Here is a 21,691-nt window from a genome sequence, read left to right as displayed (position 1 = left end):
TATGTTCTGTCTTTTCTGACGAGGACAAATTAACATGCATTCTGTCTTTTCAGGGTGCACGACCATATCATTAGCATCACACCAGTTTTCGACAGATTTCATGTTGGCATTCAGGTGATAACTAATTTCGTCAACATTGTGACTAGCATATTGTATTGATGTATCATCAGCAAATAAATCACAGATTGCATGTTGAATTGATAAAGGTAGATCGTTGATATACAAGGAAAATAAGAGAGGGCCTAGAATTGACCCCTGCGGTACTCCTCTTGGAACATGCCTTTTGGAAGAAATAAAGCCACGTGAATAGACAGCCTGAATACGGTTTTCTAGGTAAGATCTGAGAAACAATAAGCAGTTATCGTCAATACCATAACATTTCAATTTGTGAAGCAATATTTCGTGATTGATTAAGTCAAACGCTTTTGTAAAATCAAGGAATATCACTCCAACCACCTTGCTTTTATTAATATCACGCAGCCATGCATCAGTTATTCTACATAAAGCGGTTTCACAAGAATGGTGCTGTCTAAATCCTGATTGATTGGTATGTAGAAGCTGATATTTTTCAATAAAGAATGTAAGACAAAGGTGTACATGACGTTCTAGAACTTTTGAGACAGAAGACAACAATGAGATTGGTCTGTAATTATTGACATCATTAACATCACCTTTTTTATGCAGGGGAATAACCTTTGCATATTTAAACTCTTTTGGAAAATGATTTTTGGATAGACAAAGATTGAAGAGATAAGTAAGAGAATCGGCAATATAAGGTGCAGATAGTTTTAATATTTTTGGACTAATGCCATCGAAGCCACACGAGTTTTTATTTTTTAGCGATACTAAATAAGATAAGACTTCATGAATAGACATTAATGGAACAGAAAACTTTGTTTTTATATCTTTATTATGACAGAAGTTTTCTAAGATGCTGAAATCAAAAGAAGTGTGTGCACTGTCATTTGCGATTAATTTGTTTCCAATGTCAGCAAAGTGATTGTTCAGTGTATCAACAGGAATGAGACATTCCGCATTTGAATTGTTTGGTTTGGTGAGTTGGTGTATAGCCTTCCATATGGAGGCTGTGTTGCTTTTGTCTTCGATTAGCTTACGAAAGAAAATCCGTTTAGACTTTCTGATCATGTATTTGACAATATTACGTTTCTTCTGGTATTCTTCGAATGGACCGATTATCTTTTGATGGTCTCTGTCATCCATTGCTTGAAAGATATCTTGCGTAAGCCAACTCGGAAGAATTTCCGACTTGACTCGTCTCTGAATTAAAGGGATATGTTTATCAACAACATGCAGTAACGTTGCAGTCCAAAAGGAAAGGGCTTCGTCTGGATTAGTAAAGCTATAAATGTTAGTGAAAGGTGCAGAAATGAGGTCTGATTGAAAGGCGTCCAGATTAAAATGTTTAAATGACCGAAATGTGACAACAGTATGACCTGTTTTGGGTATTTTGAAACCCTTTTTTCCCCATGTAATGCAGACGGCATTGTGGTCACTTACGCCAACATTCGGCACACAAATTTCTCGAACTGATGTTAGATTGGATGTATAAATATGATCTAAGAGCGTTCTAGTTTTTTGTGTAACTCTGGTGGGGGAATCAATACACTGATGGAGATTGTAAGACGTATAGATGTTGTTCCATCGGCTATGACGCTGAAAAAGATCTAAATTAAAGTCACCCAAAATTAATACTTCTTTTTTTGAAAGCCAGGCGCTGTCCATCATTTCACAAAAATCGTCATACCACTTGGAAAAACTCTTAGGATGTCTGTACAAAAATGCTATAAGGAGCGAATCTGTTGATTTATTTTGGGATTGAACTTCAAGCCACAGTGATTCAACATCTGGATGATGTAGGTCATTACGAATTCTGTACGGAACGTTATTTTGAATATAAATGACGATACCACTTTCTTTAGATTTTTGAGGATTTTTCCGAACAATATTGTAACCAGGAATAGAAATAGATTTGTCATTAATGTGAATGTTCGTCCATGATTCAGAAAAGCCAAAGATATGGAATGGTTTATCATTATTATATATCATCTTCGATACGTCTGTCATTTTATTGACCAAATGACATATGTTTAAGTGACCTACTCGCAGTCCTTCACAAACAGGCCAGTTCGAGACATTAGCAGGACTTGACATTAGTGCATAATAAAAATACTACCTAGATTTTCGAAATGCAGTTCTAGTAAGGGAAAGTGCTGAATAATTCAAGCTGAGAGAGAGAGAGAGAGAGAGAGAGAGAGAGAGAGAGAGAGAGCTTGTATGTCTGCGTTGATTTGACGCCAAGGCAAGTCTCTGGGAACGTCAACGATGCAAACTGAAACATCCATGGCGATGACAGCTTGCAGGGGAGGTGGAGGTGGGGAGGTGGGGTGAGTTAAGTTCCCACAACGTCGTGTACGATCTGGGCTGATCGTCAGTCATCTAATTATTTATGATACAAGAGATTGTATCAAGGGGTGAGGTCTGAGAGCTGGGAATTGGTCTGTTTGTAAAGAAGGGTTGAAGAGTGGTACAGATTTAACGGGGAAAGGGTGTGTGGTATGTTGGTAAGCATTGTGGAATGATGGTTGTTCTGGTGACAAAGAATAGCAGTTTCCAAATACTTTGTTTGAATAATGACACAAGTTGTTGGAATAGTGGTCAAATTGACTATCAGCAGCAGCTGGCTGGAAGTCGTACTGGTCTTGATGACAGACAGCAGGATTGGGTGGAGGGTCGAAGTGCTGTGCATGTGAGGCCATGGGGAACAGGTCCTGATTAGCGTCTGGTGGAAAGTCGTGGCGCCGTGGCTGCGTGATGGGAAACTGGGCCTGATGAATGGCTGGTGGGAAGTTGTGGCGCCGTGGCTGTATGATGGGGAACTGGTCCTGATGCATTCTAGTAGCACCGGGTGGAAGGCTGAAGCGTTGTGGCTGTGTAGGCATGTAGTGCTGGTCCTGTAATGGATGAACAGGGAACTTGCGGGGTTGGGTCGGCTGACCGTTAGAAAAAACGGGCCTCAAACGATGATATGGACCACCCTGATGAATGTGTTTCCCACGGAACCGGCGTTCTTGATTAAGTGTTAATTGACTGACAGGATGCCTAGATGTATGTTGACGGTGGTGTGTATGACAACCAGTCAGCCCTTTGGGTTTCTGAGAAGTGTTAGGATTTTTTTCAGTTTCTGAAAGACGCTTTTCAGTGAGCTGTAGATTGTGGGCCAACTGAGCAGTTCCTTTTTTACTCAGATGGATATGATCTGAATAAAGGGTACCATCTGAAGGTGATCTGAAGGATGGCATATGGTTTATGACTGGTACTCCAAGACGATGGCATACACTTGACAGGGTTCTGTTTGATGGGAAAATAGCGTTGTTGAAGTTGTGATTTCCCTTTGCCGGAACAATGGAGCTCATGTGAATGGATGCCCTGGGGAAAACACGGTGAATACTTGATATGAGGTTGTTCCATGTGTCTTCTCCGATGCGACTACTTGTACAGTCGTTAACACCGACATGGACAGTGACCAATTCAATACCTTTGTTTTCACCCAAAGAGTCAAGCCATTGTTTCAGATCAGTGCTTGTCATTCCAGGTACACAAATCTTAAAAAGATAGGTACCGGGCGTTGTGATCCTCCTAGGGTTTATATATCTGATGACAGAGTCACCAATTAGAACCCTGGTGGCTCTTTCTGGGATTGTTAGTTTAGATAAAGTGTTCAGAGCAGATCGCTGTGAGCCTTTTGATGTGACAGTGGAAGAAGATTGAGACTGTGGATCACCATCGTCGTGGTGTTTGGTACGGTTTGAAGTGCGACGAGTTTTGAAGGTCTGGAAGTCGGTGTCACAGGGCACGTTGTCACTGTCGACATGCTCGAGATGAAGAAAACGATTCGAAGTGGTAACATTTGCAACATGTTCAGTGATTGAAGCTGATCCATTTGTCTGTGTGGATGATGTTACGAGTGTCTTAGATGTGAGACTGTCTAGTTTTGATTGTAGAGAGTGTATGTGAGTTTTCATAGCATCATTATCACTCAACACAGTGTCGAGTGTTTTTTCCAGCTGGGCAATTTTCCGAAGCACACTTCTGAGATGAATGTTATCAACGTCTTCTGAACAATGATCAACCAAAATATTCGAAGAAAAATTAGAAGGCTTTGAACTTGTTAGGAGAAAGAGGAGGAGGAAGAGGAGAAAGAGCACGAGGAGGAAGAGAAAGAGGAGGAGGAGGAAGAGGACAAAGAGGAGGAGAAGGAAGAGAAAGAAGAGGAGAAAGAGGAGGAGGTAGAGAAAGATGAGGAGAAAGAGGAGAAGAGAAAGAAGAGGAAGAAGAAGAGAAAAAGGAGGAGGAAGAAGAGAAAGATGAGGTGGAAGAGGAGAAAGAGGAGGAAGAGGAGAAAGAGGAGGAAGAGGAGAAAGAGGAGGAGGAAGAAGAGGAAGAGGAGAAAGAGGAGGAAGAGGAGAAAGAGGAGGAAGAGGAGAAAGAGGAGGAGGAAGAAGAGAAAGAGGAGGAAGAGGAAGAGGAGGAAGAGGAGGAGGAAGAGGAGAAAGATGAGGAGGAAGAGGAGAAAGAGGAGGAGGAAGAGGAGAAAGAGGAGGAGGAAGAGGAGAAAGAGGAGGAGGAAGAGGAGAAAGAGCACGAGGAGGAAGAGAAAGAGGAGGAGGAGGAAGAGGAGAAAGAGGAGGAGAAGGAAGAGAAAGAAGAGGAGAAAGAGGAGGAGGAAGAAGAGAAAAAGAGGAGGAGGAAGAAGAGAAAAAGAAGAGGAGGAAGAAGAGAAAGTGGAGGAGGAAGAAGAGAAAGAAGAGGAAGAAGAAGAGAAAAAGGAGGAGGAAGAAGAGAAAGATGAGGTGGAAGAGGAGAAAGAGGAGGAAGAGGAGAAAGAGGAGGAAGAGGAGAAAGAGGAGGAGGAAGAAGAGAAAGAGGAGGAAGAGGAAGAGGAGAAATAGGAGGAGGAAGAGGAGAAATAGGAGGAGGAAGAAGAGAAAGAAGAGGAGGAAGAAGAGAAAGAGGAGGAGGAAGAGGAAGAGGAGAAATAGGAGGAGGAAGAGGAGAAAGAAGAAGAGGAAGAAGAGAAAGAGGAGGAGGAAGAAGAGAAAGAGGAGGAAGAGGAAGAGGAGAAATAGGAGGAGGAAGAGGAGAAAGAGGAGGAGGAAGAAGAGAAAGAAGAGGAGGAAGAAGAGAAAGAGGAGGAGGAAGAAGAGAAAGAGGAGGAGGAGGAAGAGGAGAAAGAAGAGGAGGAGGAGAAAGAAGAGGAGGAGGAAGAGGAAGAAGAGAAAGAGGAGGAGGAGGAGGAACAGGAGGAACAGGAGAAGTAGAACCAACCCAAATAGCAAAGGACCACACACTCAACACAACCATTACAACAGCAGCAACAACTTCGAATCATATCCGCAATGTCTAACTAACCATACAACTATCAATAAATAAATACATAAATAAATAAATACATAAATAAATAAAATGAAACAGAATAAGGTAAGATAAAATAAAATAAATTGAAAGAAAATAAATGAAATGAAATATAAGATAAAACAAAACAAAACTAAAACAAAAAAGAAAAAAAGAAGAAAAAAAAAGAAACAAAAAAGAAAAGAAAAAAAGTCACAGTCTGTTGCAAACGAGGCGCCATACAGAACGCACATCAAAGTCCTACCAGCACTCCGCTGACGTCATCGGCAGCACACCCGAGACATCGTACCAACAGCAGCAGCAGCAGCAGTCCCATCAGAGACCGTTCCATCCTGCATCCAACAAGGAGGACCGATCAACAGAGGGACCAACCACTGACATACCGTGTGTGGCTGTCAGACACCGGAGTAAGGTCTGTTGCCTTCCTCTTCCTCATCATCCGTGGGATGTGATGCTTACTGCCGCAACCATGAAGCGCAAAAAACCTGGTGAAATAATGTCCGGATCCGGGTGGATTTCTACCCTGCTGTGTTTCTGCGGATGTGTCGCTGTTGCAGGTGAGTGGTGTTTTTTATTAAAAAAAAAAAAAAAAAGTTCAATTTTTTTTTATTGTTTAAAAATTCAATTTCGTTGTCAATGATGGTGAGTTGTACTGTTTTTGTTTTTTTTCGTTTTAACAAATGTGGAATGTGAATAGTGTGTGGAAGATTCTTTTGGTGACATAAGTAAATAGATACATAAATACATGAATAGATAAATAAATAAATAATGAATAAACAACAAGAATAAGAATTAACTCGCTTTTTTTTCATTAATACCGATTTGGTTTTTGAATCTTAAACGTGTGCTAATAGAGGATATAAATTAACTAGCTTTTTCTCATTGACATGGATTTGGTTTTTGAATCTTAGACCTGTATTAAACGAGAATAAAAGCTAATTAGCTATTTTTTTCATTGATACGTATTTGGTTTTTGAATCTTAAACCTGTACTTTCCTCATACCATTGCTACGTGACTCCACTACCCCTGGCCCCCTTTTAACTCATAAACAGGTTTATTTCTTGTTTTGTTTCTATTTTTCTTTCTTGTGTTTGGGTTGTTGTTCATTTCCGTGTTTTATCAATAGGTGCGGTTTGTAAATGTTTTACTGAACCATCTGGTTTCGTTGATTAATTCATATATATGTATTTATTTATCTGTTCATTAGTGATTATACTGAACTTGGTGATTGTTGTTGCTGTTTTTTCTTGTTTTTTTGGTTTGTTTTTTTTTTGTCTTTTTCTTCTTCAAAGGCTTCACAACTCATGAAAGGGGGTAATGTGAACAGACGTTTCAAATTAACACAGGCAAGACAGAGATAAAGAGTGGTTGGAGAGAAAGAAAGAGAGAGGGGAGACAGAGGTAAAGAGTGGTTGGAGAGAGAGAGAGAGAGAGAGAGAGAGAGAGAGAGAGAGAGAGAGAGGTAAAGAGTGGTTGGAGAGAAAGAGAGAGAGAGGAGAGACAGAGATAAAGAGTGGTTGGAGAGAAAGAGAGAGAGGGAGATAGAGGTAAAGAGTGGTTGGAGAGAAAGAGAGAGAGGGGAGATAGAGGCAAAGAGTGGTTGGAAAGAAAGAGAGAGAGGAGGGACAGAGATAAAGAGTGGTTGGAGAGAAAGAGAGAGAGAGAGGGGAGATAGAGGCAAAGAGTAGTTGGAGAGCAAGAGAGAGAGAGGGGAGATAGAGGTAAAGAGTGGTTGGAGAGAAAGAGAGAGAGGGAGATAGAGATAAAGAGTGGTTGGAGAGAAAGAGAGAGAGGGGAGATAGAGGTAAAGAGTGGTTGGAGAGAAAGAGAGAGAGGGGAGATAGAGGTAAAGAGTGGTTGGAGAGAAAGAGAGAGAGGGGAGATAGAGGTAAAGAGTGGTTGGAGAGAAAGAGAGAGAGGGGAGACAGAGGTAAAGAGTGGTTGGAGAGAAAGAGAGAGAGAGAGGGGAGATAGAGATAAAGAGTGGTTGGAGAGAAAGAGAGAGAGAGAGGAGACAGACATAAAGAGTGGTTGGAGAGAAAGAAAGAGAGAGAGGGGAGACAGAGATAAAGAGTGGTTGGAGAGAAAGAGAGAGAGAGAGGGGAGACAGAGGTGAAGAGTGGTTGGAGAGAAAGAGAGAGAGAGGGAAGACAGACATAAAGAGTGGTTGGAGAGAAAGAGAGAGAGGGGGGAGACAGAGGTAAAGAGTGGTTGGAGAGAAAGAGAGAAAGAGAGAGAGAGAGAGAGAGAGAGAGAGGGGAGATAGTGGTAAAAAGTGGTTGGAGAGAAAGAGAAAGAGAGGGGAGATAGAGATACAGAGTGGTTGGAGAGAAAGAGAGAGGGGGGAGACAGAGGTAAAGAGTGGTTGGAGAGGAAGAGAGAGAAGAGAGACAGTGGTAAAGAGTGGTTGTAGAGAACAATCATGTAAAAATATAAGGAATGAATTTACCTTTTCAATAGACATGCAGAGCACAGTTTTGGATTTTCTTCTTCTTCTTTTGTTTGTTTGTTTTTTGTTTTTGTTTTTTTTGGGGGGGGGTTGTTGTTTTTTTTGTTTTTGTTTTTTGTTTTAAACTCGTTTGATTCAAATCCAAATTCAATGTGGTACTCTGTGGTAAAGAATCATATTCTTGTGCTTTTGGGATTCGGTTGAACACTAACACAAACAACAACTGACATATAATGATGAGAAAAGTCATGCACATACAAATAAGGGGATAGCAGAAAATGGGGAAGGGGTGCTTGTACAGAAATGTATGAAAAGGAACCTTCTTCTTCTTCGTCTTTGAGTCTGCGAAGAGTCATTCATCACACAGAACTGTTCACCAGATTGCTCCATGTCTGTCGTTCATGTGTCAAAGTCTGGGTATCTGCAAATGGTTTACTTTTTAGATACAGTTCTTCCATAATAACATGCGAAACCTGGTATTAATAGATCTAAGCAATGTCTAAACCTATGAAGCTTCGTAATAAAAGATTTCAGCACTGGTGATTTCAAAGGCCATCTGAAGAAACCAAGTACATCTTTAAGAACATTTGCTGGACAAAATTCGTCATGGAAGATGCGCAGCTGCATTGAGTGACCATCTTCAGTCGCAATAGCACATTACGACGCAGCTGTGTGGAAGCCGCACCCATGGTTTGGTGTTAACTTGGATGCTATTGTCGTTGGAAAATATGTTATACATCACCTCGTTATGTCGCAAAAAATATATCGCGTATTGTTGCAGTTTGTTTCTAAATCATATTGTAAACATAAAACATTATGTTTAACAAGGAAGACCAAAGAAAGTAAGCAAGGATAGAAAAAAAAGGAAAGAAAACGGTTCTGACTTGCTCTGCAATGAACTCTTTGTATTCTTAGAGACCAGTTCCCACACTCCCTTTTCTGCAGACAGCTTTCTGTCGGTAATAATTTCTGTAGAGGAAGGAGGAATTTTGTTCAAAGTCCCGTCGCACATACTGGTGATTGCCGATCTCTGTCTCTCTGTCTTGCCCCCTACCTCCTCTCTGTCTCTCTCTATCTCTCTCTGTCTCTGTATCTATCTCTCTCTTCTCAGGATTTGCTTTACTAGATTTCAAGAAAGCTTTTGATCTTGCTTGATCTTGATATCGCTTGCGATAAAGTGAAGGTAAAGGCACTGGTATTGATTTACTGGTGCGCATAAACACAGCACTATGCCACTTATGTGCACGCACCATCCTACTGAAAAAAAAGTCTATGGAAATAGCTCATCAGCTACATCATTCTTCCAATCCTATCTAAAAAGAAGAACTCGGTATGTATTTCATTACAGAGAACTTCCCGCTGATTGTTCAGTCAAAGCCGGTCTACACCAAGGCACGGTACTAGGAGCTCTCTTTTTCATCAACGATTTACCGTTGAGAATTTCTGATGAAAAAAAAAAACTTTTCCAGCGAATGTTCGCAGGCGCTGCACCACTCCCTGCTAGTAGAAACAATCTACAAACAATAGAACATATACCTGACTGAACACAAGGACCCCTAACCGAGTGAACTGAATCGTGGTTGAGTCTCACATGAGTGAAGGGAACTGCCCATTGTGCCTGTTACGGTGATGCAGTGTGTATGAATTAGTGATACCCGTGACAGACACACTGGACACAGATGGCTGGTCATACACAAAACCAGCGTCCAACACGCTTGCGATAAAGTGAGGGGAGAGGCACTGGTATTGATTTACTGGTGCGCATAAACACAGCACTATGCCACTTGTGTGCACGCACGCACACACACATACACACACACATTCACACGCGTGCGCGCACGCACGCACGCATAAACACCCACACACTCTATCTTTCTGTCTATCTATCTACTTATGTTTCTCTCTCTCTCTCTCTCTCTCTCTTTGCGCGCGCGCGCGCGCGCGCGTGTGTGTGTGTGTGTGTGTTTAAGAGAAAGCGAGGAAGAGAAACTCATAACTCTCTCTCATAAATTTGATGTGAGGCCACCAACCGGCATACATCTGGCTAGATTTGTTGTACACACACACACACACACACACACACACACACACACACACACAAATATATATATATATAAGCCAAAACGATGAGTAGAATGGACAACAGCGATTGATAATGATATACTGATGATATTTATACAAGAAAAACAGGAAGGATAATTAAGTAATAGTGTAATTCATTCAAACCCGGGAGGTCTGCTTTCTGTTGTAACGGATAGAAATTAAGCATTGCTGCATCTCTTGTTACAGTGCTCTTGGCTGTTGTTGTTGTTTTTTCCTTTATTTTTCTTTGTTGTCGTTGTTTTCAGTGAGGGGAATCCTGAAATTGGGCGTATGTTAGGATCATATTTCTTTCTCATAACATTATAGTGTGGATAGATTGCCAGCAGATGGATTTCATCTTCGTTTCTTCCACAAAATGTGCAGTTTTGTCAAGCTATATTCATGATGGCAATGACTTTTGGTTTAAGTTCACTCCAATTTTGAATTCAACGAAAAATTATCTGAATACAGCTATGAAGAGAGAGGGAGAGAGAGAGAGAGAGAGAGAGAGAGAGAGAGAGAGAGAGAGAGAGAGAGAGACAGAGACAGACAGAGACAGACAGACAGACAGAGAGGGAGAGAGAGAGGGAGAGACAGAGACAGAGACAGACAGACAGACAGACAGAGAGGGAGAGAGAGAGAGAGAGCGAGCGAGAGAGAGAGAACTACTGTTCTCCAGTATCCAGGATCTCTGCTGTGAGCCAACATAACATTTGAACCAGCGATGAAGGCATCAAAAGCCATATTTTACCAAAGATCCAAAGAATAAAAAAACCGGCTTGCTCCCACACATGACAGATAATCAATGTTTTATAGTTCGTCTTTATGCAATAAAATTATTTTTGCCTAACAGTTTATTTTTGTGGGACAGAGTATCAATGTCTTACAGTTCATCCTTGTGGGACAAACTATCAATGTCTTTCAGTTCATCCTTGGTGGACAGTGTATAAATGTCTTACAGGTCATCCTTGTGAGACAAAGTGTCAATGTCTTACAGTTCATCCTTGTGGCACAGAGTATCAATGTCTTATTCATCCTTGTGGCACATAGTATCAATGTCTTACAGTTCATCCTTGTGGCACAGAGTATCATTGTCTTACAGTTCATCCTTGTGGCACAGAGTATCAATGTCTTACAGGTCATCCTTGTGGCACAGAGTATCAATGTCTTACAGGTCATCCTTGTGGCACAGAGTATCAATGTCTTACAGGTCATCCTTGTGGGACAAAGTGTCAATGTCTTACAGTTCATCCTTGTGGCACAGAGTATCAATGTCTTACAGTTCATCCTTGTGGCACAGAGTATCAGTGTCTTACAGTTCATCCTTGTGGCACAGAGTATCAATGTCTTACAGTTCATCCTTGTGGCACAGAGTATCAATGTCTTACAGTTCATCCTTGTGGCACAGAGTATCAATGTCTTACAGGTCATCCTTGTGGCACAGAGTATCAATGTCTTACAGTTCATCCTTGTGGCACAGAGTATCATTGTCTTACAGGTCATCCTTGTGGCACAGAGTATCAGTGTCTTACAGTTCATCCTTGTAGCACAGAGTATCAATGTCTTACAGGTCATCCTTGTGGCACAGAGTATCAATGTCTTACAGGTCATCCTTGTAGCACAGAGTATCAATGTCTTACAGTTCATCCTTGTAGCACATAGTATCAATGTCTTACAGTTCATCCTTGTGGCACAGAGTATCAATGTCTTACAGTTCATCCTTGTGGCACAGAGTATCAATGTCTTACAGGTCATCCTTGTGGGACAAAGTGTCAATGTCTTACAGTTCATCCTTGTGGCACATAGTATCAATGTCTTACAGGTCATCCTTGTGGGACAAAGTGTCAATGTCTTACAGTTCATCCTTGTGGCACATAGTATCAGTGTCTTACAGTTCATCCTTGTGGCACAGAGTATCAATGTCTTACAGTTCATCCTTGTGGCACAGAGTATCAGTGTCTTACAGTTCATCCTTGTGGCACAGAGTATCAGTGTCTTACAGTTCATCCTTGTGGCACAGAGTATCAATGTCTTACAGGTCATCCTTGTGGCACATAGTATCAATGTCTTACAGTTCATCCTTGTGGCACAGAGTATCAATGTCTTCGTTTCATCCTTTTGGGACAGAGTTTACGGTTTAATTTTGTTTACCATCTTTGTATTTGAATGACCTGCGTCCAGACTACCATTCAAGATCTTGTGGAGGGGGAGAAAATAGCGGCGGCTGAGCCGTGATTCGAACCAGCGCGCTCAGATTCTCTCGCTTCCTAGCGGACGCGTTACCTCTAGGCCATCGGTCCACAGTTCATTCTTGCGGGAAACAGTATCAACGTAATGGAGTTTATCGCTGTGGGATAGAGTATCAATGTCTTACAAATCATTTTTTTCTATGACAGTGTATCACTTACAAAGTGAATTTGAATGAACCCTTTTTCTTTCTTTTACGTTTTCTGAGTACTCGCTGTGCTCGGAACCTCGGTTTATAATTCAATCCGAAAGATTAACACACAGTCCACCAGTCTAGCAAAATCTGTTGAGGTGTTTTTGTTTTTTTTCTTACTCGAAGTTTTTATCTGACTGTTCTCGCTATCACTACAGGCGTGTTATCAAACATGAATTGGATTGTATTGTATTACTCGTTTTCGTCGCAACAGATTTCTCTGTGTAAAATTCGGGCTGCTATCCCCAGGGAGAGTGTGTCGCTACACTGAGAGTGCCACCGATTTTGTTTTGTTTTTCCTCTTGCCTGCAGTTATTATTATTATTATTATTATTATCCGTTTTCCTATCATTGCACTGATTCATCGCAATACCTGCAGGCGGACTCAGTTTGAGGAAGAAGGATGGTAAGGAACCCACGGCAGTTGGAAATCTGGGCTACCAGTGGAATGTGGACAGTCCTCGCTTCAAAGAACTCGTCTTTGACGAGGAGACTGTACCTGTTAGACACCTTCTGAATGCAAGTAGGTGATTATGTCCGTCTGTTTGTTTGCGTGTGTCCGTATGTCTGTCTGTACTTGTCTGTTCCCCTCTCTCCCTCTCCTTCAGCCTTCATCCTCTCTGAATCTGATTGTTGTTGTTTGTTGTTGTTGTTGTTGCTGTTGTTTTGTTGTTGTTTTTGTTGTGTTGTTGTTGTTGTTGCTGTTGCTGTTGTTTTGTTGTTGTTTTTGTTGTGTTGTTGTTGTAGTGTTGTTATTGTTGCTTGTTGTTGTGATGCTATTGTTGTTCGTTGTTGCTGTGCTGTTATTGTTTGTTGTTGTTGTCATGTTGTTGTTTGTTGTTGTGACGCTATTGTTGTTCGTTGGTGTTGTGTTGTTATTGTTTATTGTTGTTGTTGTGTTGTCATTGTTTTTGTTGTTGTTGTGTTGTTATTGTTGTTTGTTGTTGGGTTGTTGTTTCTCCATGTTTCTCTTCCTTTCTTTCTTTCCTAAGTCTCTGTCTCCCATCTCTCTCTCTCTCTCTCTATCTCTCTCTCTCTCTCTCTCACACACACACACACACACACACACACACACACACACACACACACACAACTGTACAGTCAATGACAGTAAATCATTAAAGCGTCAAGCGTCTCTCTCTCTCTCTCTCTCTCTCTCTCTCTCTCTCACACACACACTGTGTTCAGGATTGTTTTTTTAAACTTTATAGAAATTTTCAGGATAAATTCTGACTCAAAACCAACAGCTATAAGGTTTATCACTTTTTGGCCACTTGTCACATTCGTTTCGTAAACTGGTTCTGAGTGTCAGTCAACAGTTGTAACATACTGCTCGATATCATTCATCAATTCGCTTGATATGTTGTAACATTGTCTTCTTCGTCTTCGTTGGGGTTAACCTAACCCTAACCCTAACCCTAGTGTCAGTCAACAGTTGTAACATACTGCTCGATATCATTCATCAATTCGCTTGATATGTTGTAACATACTGCTCGATATCATTCATCAATTCGCTTGATATGTTGTAACATTGTCTTCTTCGTCTTCGTGGGCTGTAATTCCTGCGTTCACTCGAATGTACACGAGTGGGTTTTTACGTGTTTGGCCGTTTTTATTTACACCGCCAAGTAGGCAGCCATACTCTATTTTCGGGGGTGTGCATGCTGGGTATGTTCTTGTTTCCATAACCCACCGAATGCTGGCATGGATCACTTGATTTCAGACCTGCGTATTTGATCTTCTGCTTGCGTAAACACACGAAGGGGGTTCAGGCACAAGCAGGTCTGCACATATGTTGACCTGGGAGATCGGAAATACTCTCTCTACCCGTTACCCACCAGGCGCCGTTACCGAGATTCGAACCCGGGCCCCTCAGATTGAAAGTCCAGCGCTTTAACCACTCGGCTATTGCGCCCAATTACTCATCAATTCGCTTGATATGTTACATAACTGTATAGACTGGCTCTGAGTGTAACGGCAACAGCTGCAATTATATGCTTGTTCTCATCTATCAGTTTGCTGATTTGTTGTACGGAATCAAATGGAAACGAAGACTACGTAACAGATGATGAACGCTTAGTGGTCATACACCCAGCTAGGGAGCGAGTGACCAAAGGTTTGATTCCCATACATGGACCTGGATTTTCACACACACACGCACACCCTCCACTAGACCTTGGTCAGGATGCTAGGCTTTCGGATGGGATTAGAAACCGAGGTCCCGTGTGCATAGTCATGCGATTAGCGCACGTTAAAGAACCAACGGCAACTAAAGGGTTGCCCCTGGTAAAATTATGTGGAAGAATCCACGTTTGATAGTAAGTCAAATACTCAAAGAAGCTTCACCATGGCGACGTGGAACTCTGTTGGAGAAAGAAGCCCAATTTTCACGCAGAAAAATGTGATGTGACTGAAAGATAATACAATACAACTCAATGCAACACAACACAAAGCAACGCAACATAGCAAAATACAGCGCAGCACAGCACAGCAGACACAAGACAACACAACACAACGCACCACAGCACAGCACAGCACAACACAGCAGACACAAGACAACACAACACAACGCACCACAGCACAGCACAGCACAACACAGTACAACACAGCACAGCACAACACAACACAGTACAACACAGCACAGCACAACATAACAAACCACACCACACCACACCACCACACCACACCACACCACCACACCACACACCACACTACACCACACTACACCACACCACACCACACAACACCCAACCCCACCACAACACACCACACCACACCACACCACACCACACCACACCACACCACACCACACCACACCACACCACACCACACCACAACACACCACACCACACCACACCAAAACACACCACACAACACCCAACCACACCACAACACACCACACAACACAACAACGCAACAAAACACAACGACGATGACGATAATTTACAATCTCTACATGCTGCCATTTCTTTCCGCCCCCCCCCCCCGCCCCCTGCCCCCCCCCTCCCCCCTGCCAGACGAAACACTGGAGACAACGGCATCACCCCCCGAGGAGGACAAATCGATCTGGGAGGAGATTGAGGAGTTCTACTCGGACAGCAACAACATGGCTATGTACTGTGTGCTGCCTCTTATCGTCCTGGTCTACGGGGGCTGTAGCGCCATCTACTGCATCTACAAATGCCGTCGCTACTTCCGCAGGTATCATCTTTTTCTTCTTCCTTCGTGTGGGCTGAAACTCCCACGTCCACTCGTATCTACACAAGTGGGCTTTTACGTGTATGACTGTTTGTTGTTGTTTTTTTAACCTCGCAATGCAGGCAGCCATACTCCGATTTCGGGGTTTGCATGCTGGGTATGTTCTTGTTTCCATAACCCACCGAACGCTGACATGGATAACAGTGTCTTTAACGTGTGTATTTGATCTTCTGCTTGCCGTATACACACGAAGGGGGTTCAGGCACTAGCAGGTCTGCACGTATGTTGACCTGGGAGATCGAAAAAAAAAAAAAATCTCCACCCTTTATCCACCAGGCGCCGTTACCGAGATTCGCATCCGGGACCCTCAGATTGAAAACCCAACGCTTTAACCATTTGGTTATTGCGCCTGTCCTCCGCAGGTATGAGTGGGGAAGGTGCCATGGGCTAGACAGTGATAACAATTGATCCATCGATCGATCCTACGTTCGTTCTCTCTCTCTCTCAATCTCTCTCTATCGCACGCACGCACGCACATGCACGCACACACACACACACACACACACACACACACACACACACACACACACACACACACACATATTAATCTAATTGTCTTTTAAGGAAAGAAGAAGAAAAATGACGTCAAATGTAGACCTCAACATAAGCGTTATCACATGGATCCGCAATGGCACAGTGGGTTGTGGCTGATTAGTTAACGCGAAGTCCAGTGCTTTGAATAGACTTTCGACTCAAACTTTCGACTGAGCCTATCTTTGGTGCCAAAGAGCACGAAAACTTACAGCGGAGCCGATCTGTGCAAAGCTTTCGACGGAGCAGCGAACAAAACTTGCTTGTGTGTAGCCTATATTAGTCGACCATTCACCATTTATGTATCAGAACAATACTCAGCTTATATGACAGATTGACGGAAGTTCACAGTTGGGCCAACAGCAAAGTGAGAACTGTATCATCAATGATTTGTCTTTTGCAATGGAAAATCATTTACAGCTCAGTCTTCTGTGAAGGACTCTGAAACTACGAGGCAAAATTGCACAGGCTCTTAGTGCTGCAGGCTTAGGGGCTAGTTGGACTTTGGGAACCATCCCAACGCCGACTTTCCAAAAATCCCCTTGGCCGAGGGTGTGGGGATGTTACTTGGGCAAAATACTCTCCACTGTGATCAAATTCTAGCCAAGATTGCCGGGACAGCAGTTACCTCCTCTGCTGTTGTAACGGTCATAACCGAACACGACTGACTGTCATACATTGGAGACGCCACTGAAGAATAGTTCAGGCGTTGAACTTCTGATCCAGTGTTTACCAGGGATCAGGGTTGGAGTCCCCGTTTCGGCACGGTGTCCTTGGGAAAGGCATTTTATTCGACTGTCGTCACTCCACACATGTGGGACAACATCACTTCGGTTAGAAAAGACACAGTGGTTATGATTTCATTGCCCCGATGTCAAAATAGGCTACTGGCCGCGCCTTCCCATGCGGAGCCCCAGACACGGTGGTTTTTAATTCACTGCCCCGATGTTGGTAAACGTTTATGGGACCTTTAATCCGTTCTACCCCACAGCTACATGCCTCTACAACTCCACTGGACCAGTACAACAAAAGACCACAGCAGCGGGAAAAAAAAACAGGGTGGTTCACTAAAACAGCGAAAATGGATGGAGAATTGGATGGAGGATGAAGATAGGTAATGATTCAATGCCCCCAGGCGGCACACGAAATAAACTCCGTGCCTTGCCTTGCTGATTTAATTGGTCGAACAAAGTTTCCTTTTCATGCTTTCGGAATCTGTAAACGGCTCAGTTCAGAATGCCAGCTGTACCAAGCAAGAATGAACGAAATCAGAATAGCGTGTTGGTACGAGAATATTCGTACCTGGTCCACAAGGGAAGTAACCATGGTACGAGTTAACCCGTACCTGGAGAAGAATGAGTTTTAAACCTTAATCTTTGACCTGATTATCAGATTATCATAAAAAGAGAGGACTAAAGAACACACACACACACACACACACACACACACACACACACACACACACACACACACACATTAATTTATTAACTGTGCAAATGATGGACACTAACACAAATGTATATTTATTAGTTACCACCTAAATTATTATTTGTGAAATGTTTTGGCTGGCGGTTTACTTGTGGTACACGCGGTGGTATTTTAATGCGAAAAGGTGTGGGTTGTGAATTCGTGTTTGTGAACGTGTTTTTTGTTTATGTGTGCGAAACAGAAATGCGACTGTGTATTTCATAACCGCACGATTCTAGTGGGGATGTATCTATTTTTTCAGTTCGTTTATGTTTCTCCTCTTTTTTTCTTTTTCTTTCTTTATATATATATATATTATCTTATTATCGTATTATCTGTATCTGTATTTGTTTTGTTTTGTCTTCTATTATCTAGATGGCTTGATGTAAAAAAAATAAAAAAATAAAAAAGCAACTAGTTGTTGCTTATTCAATTACCATCTTGAAATTAAAATTTTGACTTTGACTTTGACTTTGACTTTCACACACACACACACACACACACACACACACACACACACACACACACACACACACACACACACATTTATATATGTCTTTATATATATCTTTATATATATATATATATATATATATATATATATATAGAGAGAGAGAGAGAGAGAGAGAGAGAGAGAGAGAGAACTCAGAACTCAAAACGTTTTTATTCAAGGATTAAGATTTTAGGCATTGCCTATTCTTCCAATCTGTCCTTGCTAATTTACATCTATTACTAATAGCACACACATAAATGAAAGGAAAATGTTTTCATGCAGAATTGTATACATAATGAAGAAAACACCCTCCCCCTCCGCCCCCCCCCACACACACCCACATCCGTGCACACACATGCATACACACACTGACGCTCGCGTGCGAGTGCACACACATACATACACACACACACGCACACACACACACACTGACAGCACCCCCTCACTCCCCCCCCCCCCACACACACACACTAAGATTGACAGATGGATAGGACAGTGATTCACAGAGAGAGAGAGAGAGAGAGAGAGAGAGAGAGAGAGAGAGAGAGAGAGAGAGAGAGAGATGTCATCAATATAGAAGTTCCAGAAACATCCGGGTGTTCAAAAGGTACAGAGAGAGAGAGAGAGAGAGAGAGAGAGAGAGAGAGGACAATGACAATGATAAATGTTTTGAGGGTAGAATGGATAAGTTGGAAGCTTCTTTATACCATGCCCTCACACACGCATACACAAACATACACATATTGTAATCAATGAAATAAGTGAGAGAGAGAGAGAGAGAGAGAGAGAGAGAGAGAGAGAGAGAGAGAGAGAGAGAAATACAGAAAGAGACAGAGACAGACAGACTGACAGACAGACACACAGACACAGACACAGACACACACACACACACACACACACACACACACACACGCACACACACACATACAGATAGATAGATATACAGATAGATAGATAATAGATAGAATACACCGTTGTGGGTTCCCAGGCGTGGCAAGCACAAGAGACTTAACAACGAGGACACCAGCTCGGTGTCGGGGGACGAAAGAAACGATTTGAACCAGGAGGCCGACAGCGAGGGTCAGCCAATCAAAACCGTCAGCGGCAGCACGTGGGAGGACAACAGCGCCGCCTTCACCGACGTCGGATATAACGTACAGCGGAAGAAGACACCTCTGCCCTGGGACACGCCTCAAAAGACTAACCAGGTGTGTGTGTGTGTGATGTGATGTGATGTTTGTGTGTGTGTGTGTGTGTGTGTGTGTGATGTGATGTGTGTGTGTGTGTGTATGATGTGATGTGATGTGATGTGTGTGTGTGTGTGTGTGTGTGTGTGTGTGTGTGTGTGATGTGATGTGTGTGTGTGTGTGTGTGTGTGTATGTGTGTGTGTGTGTATGTGTGTGTGTGTGTGTGTGTGTGTGTGTGTGTGATGTGATGTGTGTGTGTGTGTGTGTGATGTGATGTGTGTGTGTGTGATGTGATGTGTGTATGTGTGTGTGATGTGATGTGATGCGTGTGTCTGTGTGTGTGTGTGTGTGTGATGTGATGTGTGTGTGATGTGATGTGATGCGTGTGTCTGTGTGTGTGTGTGTGTGTGATGTGATATGTGTGTGTGTGATCTGATGTGTGTCTCTGTGTGTGTATGATGTGTGTGTGTATGTGTGATGTGATATGTGTGTGTGTGTGTTTGATGTGATGTGATGTGTGTGTGTGTCTGTGTGTGTGTGTGTGTCTCTGTGTGTGTGTCTCTGTGTGTGTGTGATGTGTGCGTGTGTGTATGTGTGATGTGTGTGTGTGTGATGTGATGTTTGTTTGTGTGTGTGTGTGTGTGTGTGTGTGTGTGTGTATGTGTGATGTGATGTGATGTGATGTGTATGTGTGTGTGTGTGATGTGAGTATGTGTTTATGTGTTTATGTTTCCTTGTGTTAGTTGGGGTGTGTGTGTGTGAGAGAGAGAGAGAGTGTCGGTGTGTGTGTGTGTGTGTGTGTGTGTGTCTTTGTGTGTGTGTGTGTGTGTGTGTGTGTGTGTGTGTGTGTGTGTGTGTGTGTATGTGTGTTCGCGTGTGTGTATGTGTGTGTGTTTCTGTGTGTGGATGGGTCGGTGTGTGTATGTGTGTTTGTGTGTGCGTGCGTGCGTGTGAGTGTGTGTGTGTGTGTGTGTGTGTGTGTGTTTGTGTTTGTGTTTGTGAGTGTGTGTTTTATGTGTTCTGTAAGAATGTGTGTGTATGCGTGTGTACGTTATGTGAGCACGCGTGTGTGTGTGTACGTGTTTGTGTGTATTTGTGTGTGCGTGTGCGTGTGAATGTGTGTGTGTGTGTGCGTGTGAATGTGTGTGTGTGTGTGCGTGCGCGCGCACGCGCGCGCGTGTGTGTGAGTGTGTGTGATGTGTTCTATGAGTATGCGTGTGTGTGTGTGTCTGTGTGTGTGTGTGTGTGTGTGTGTGTGCGCATGTGTATCTGCGTGTGTGCGTGCGTGCGTGTTTGTGTCAGTGTGTCTGTGTATGAAAATCTGAACGAGCAGAAAAATAACGACCGGCCACGAAGTATTTAATGTCGCGCACTAACGATTGGAAGGAGGCAGCTTCGACCACTGGCTCTTTTACTGTTTGAAAAAGCAGTCGCGATTGTTTTGCAGGAGCATATGAGAAACCCTCAAAAGCCCTTTTAGCATGATCGATTTCACACACACACACACACACACACACACACACACACACACACACACACACACACACACACAGTACCAGCCGCATTTGCGAAGTGGTTATCGTCGCGATCTGACGGCTGGGAGGATGCGGGTTCGAATCCCAGCCGATGTGGGTTTTTTTTCCGCCCGCGGCTGGCTCCTGCCTGGAACTGAGCGTGTTACGAGGTCAAATGGTGACACTGGGTCAAATGGTGACACTGGGTCAAATGGTGACACTGGGTCAAATGGTGACACTGGGTCAAATGGTGACACTGGGTCAAATGGTGACACTGGGTCAAATGATGACACTGGGTCAAATGGTGACACTGGGTCAAATGGTGACACTGGTGACACTGGGTCAAATGGTGACACTCGGTCAAAATTAATGGTGACACTGGGACCACACAGTCGAAGATCATTCACTTCACGGATGCGTCTTTGGAAGTGTTGCTCAAATTTCCTGACCGACACTACAGGTGTCTGTATCTCTCGGGCCTGGATGCATTGCATTGTATTGTATTGTATTGTATTGTATTGTATTGTGTTGTATTACACTTTTTTTCACAACAGATTTCTCTGTGTGACATTCGGGCTGCTCTCCCCCACCGATAACTAGCAATCTGATACCTCATAATTTGATACTCCTTAAACTGATATTTAACTTTCTGATAACTCACAGTCTTCTCAGGTCTTCATTACCACACCCATCCCAGATCGTCATTTTGTGGTGGTGTGTTTTTAAATCATTAATATTCTTATTCATGTGACGAACGACTATTCACTTTGCTGTTAGTGTGATTATTATTGAAGTGACTAAAGGAATAACATAATTTGAAACCCCACCTTTCATG

At 42.8% G+C, this 21,691-nt stretch overlaps 1 protein-coding gene across 1 annotated transcript in view; it reads left to right on the top strand.

The window, feature by feature from the left end:
* The first annotated feature begins 5,425 nt into the window (after nucleotides 1-5,425).
* The window catches only part of LOC143288770 (uncharacterized), a 20,620-nt gene continuing 4,354 nt past the window's right edge, over nucleotides 5,426-21,691 (top strand). The window contains exons 1-4 of the mRNA XM_076597398.1: nucleotides 5,426-5,990; nucleotides 12,785-12,928; nucleotides 15,423-15,606; nucleotides 19,143-19,362. Coding sequence (XP_076453513.1) covers nucleotides 5,885-5,990; nucleotides 12,785-12,928; nucleotides 15,423-15,606; nucleotides 19,143-19,362 — 654 coding nt within the window. The 5' untranslated portion in view covers nucleotides 5,426-5,884. The remainder of the gene's footprint in view (nucleotides 5,991-12,784; nucleotides 12,929-15,422; nucleotides 15,607-19,142; nucleotides 19,363-21,691) is intronic.

The sequence above is a fragment of the Babylonia areolata genome, chromosome 13, assembly GCF_041734735.1.
Source record: "Babylonia areolata isolate BAREFJ2019XMU chromosome 13, ASM4173473v1, whole genome shotgun sequence".
NCBI lineage: Eukaryota > Metazoa > Mollusca > Gastropoda > Neogastropoda > Buccinidae > Babylonia > Babylonia areolata.
The sequence above is the reverse complement of the archived record's forward strand: the minus strand, read 5'-3'. Positions and strand labels throughout refer to the sequence as shown.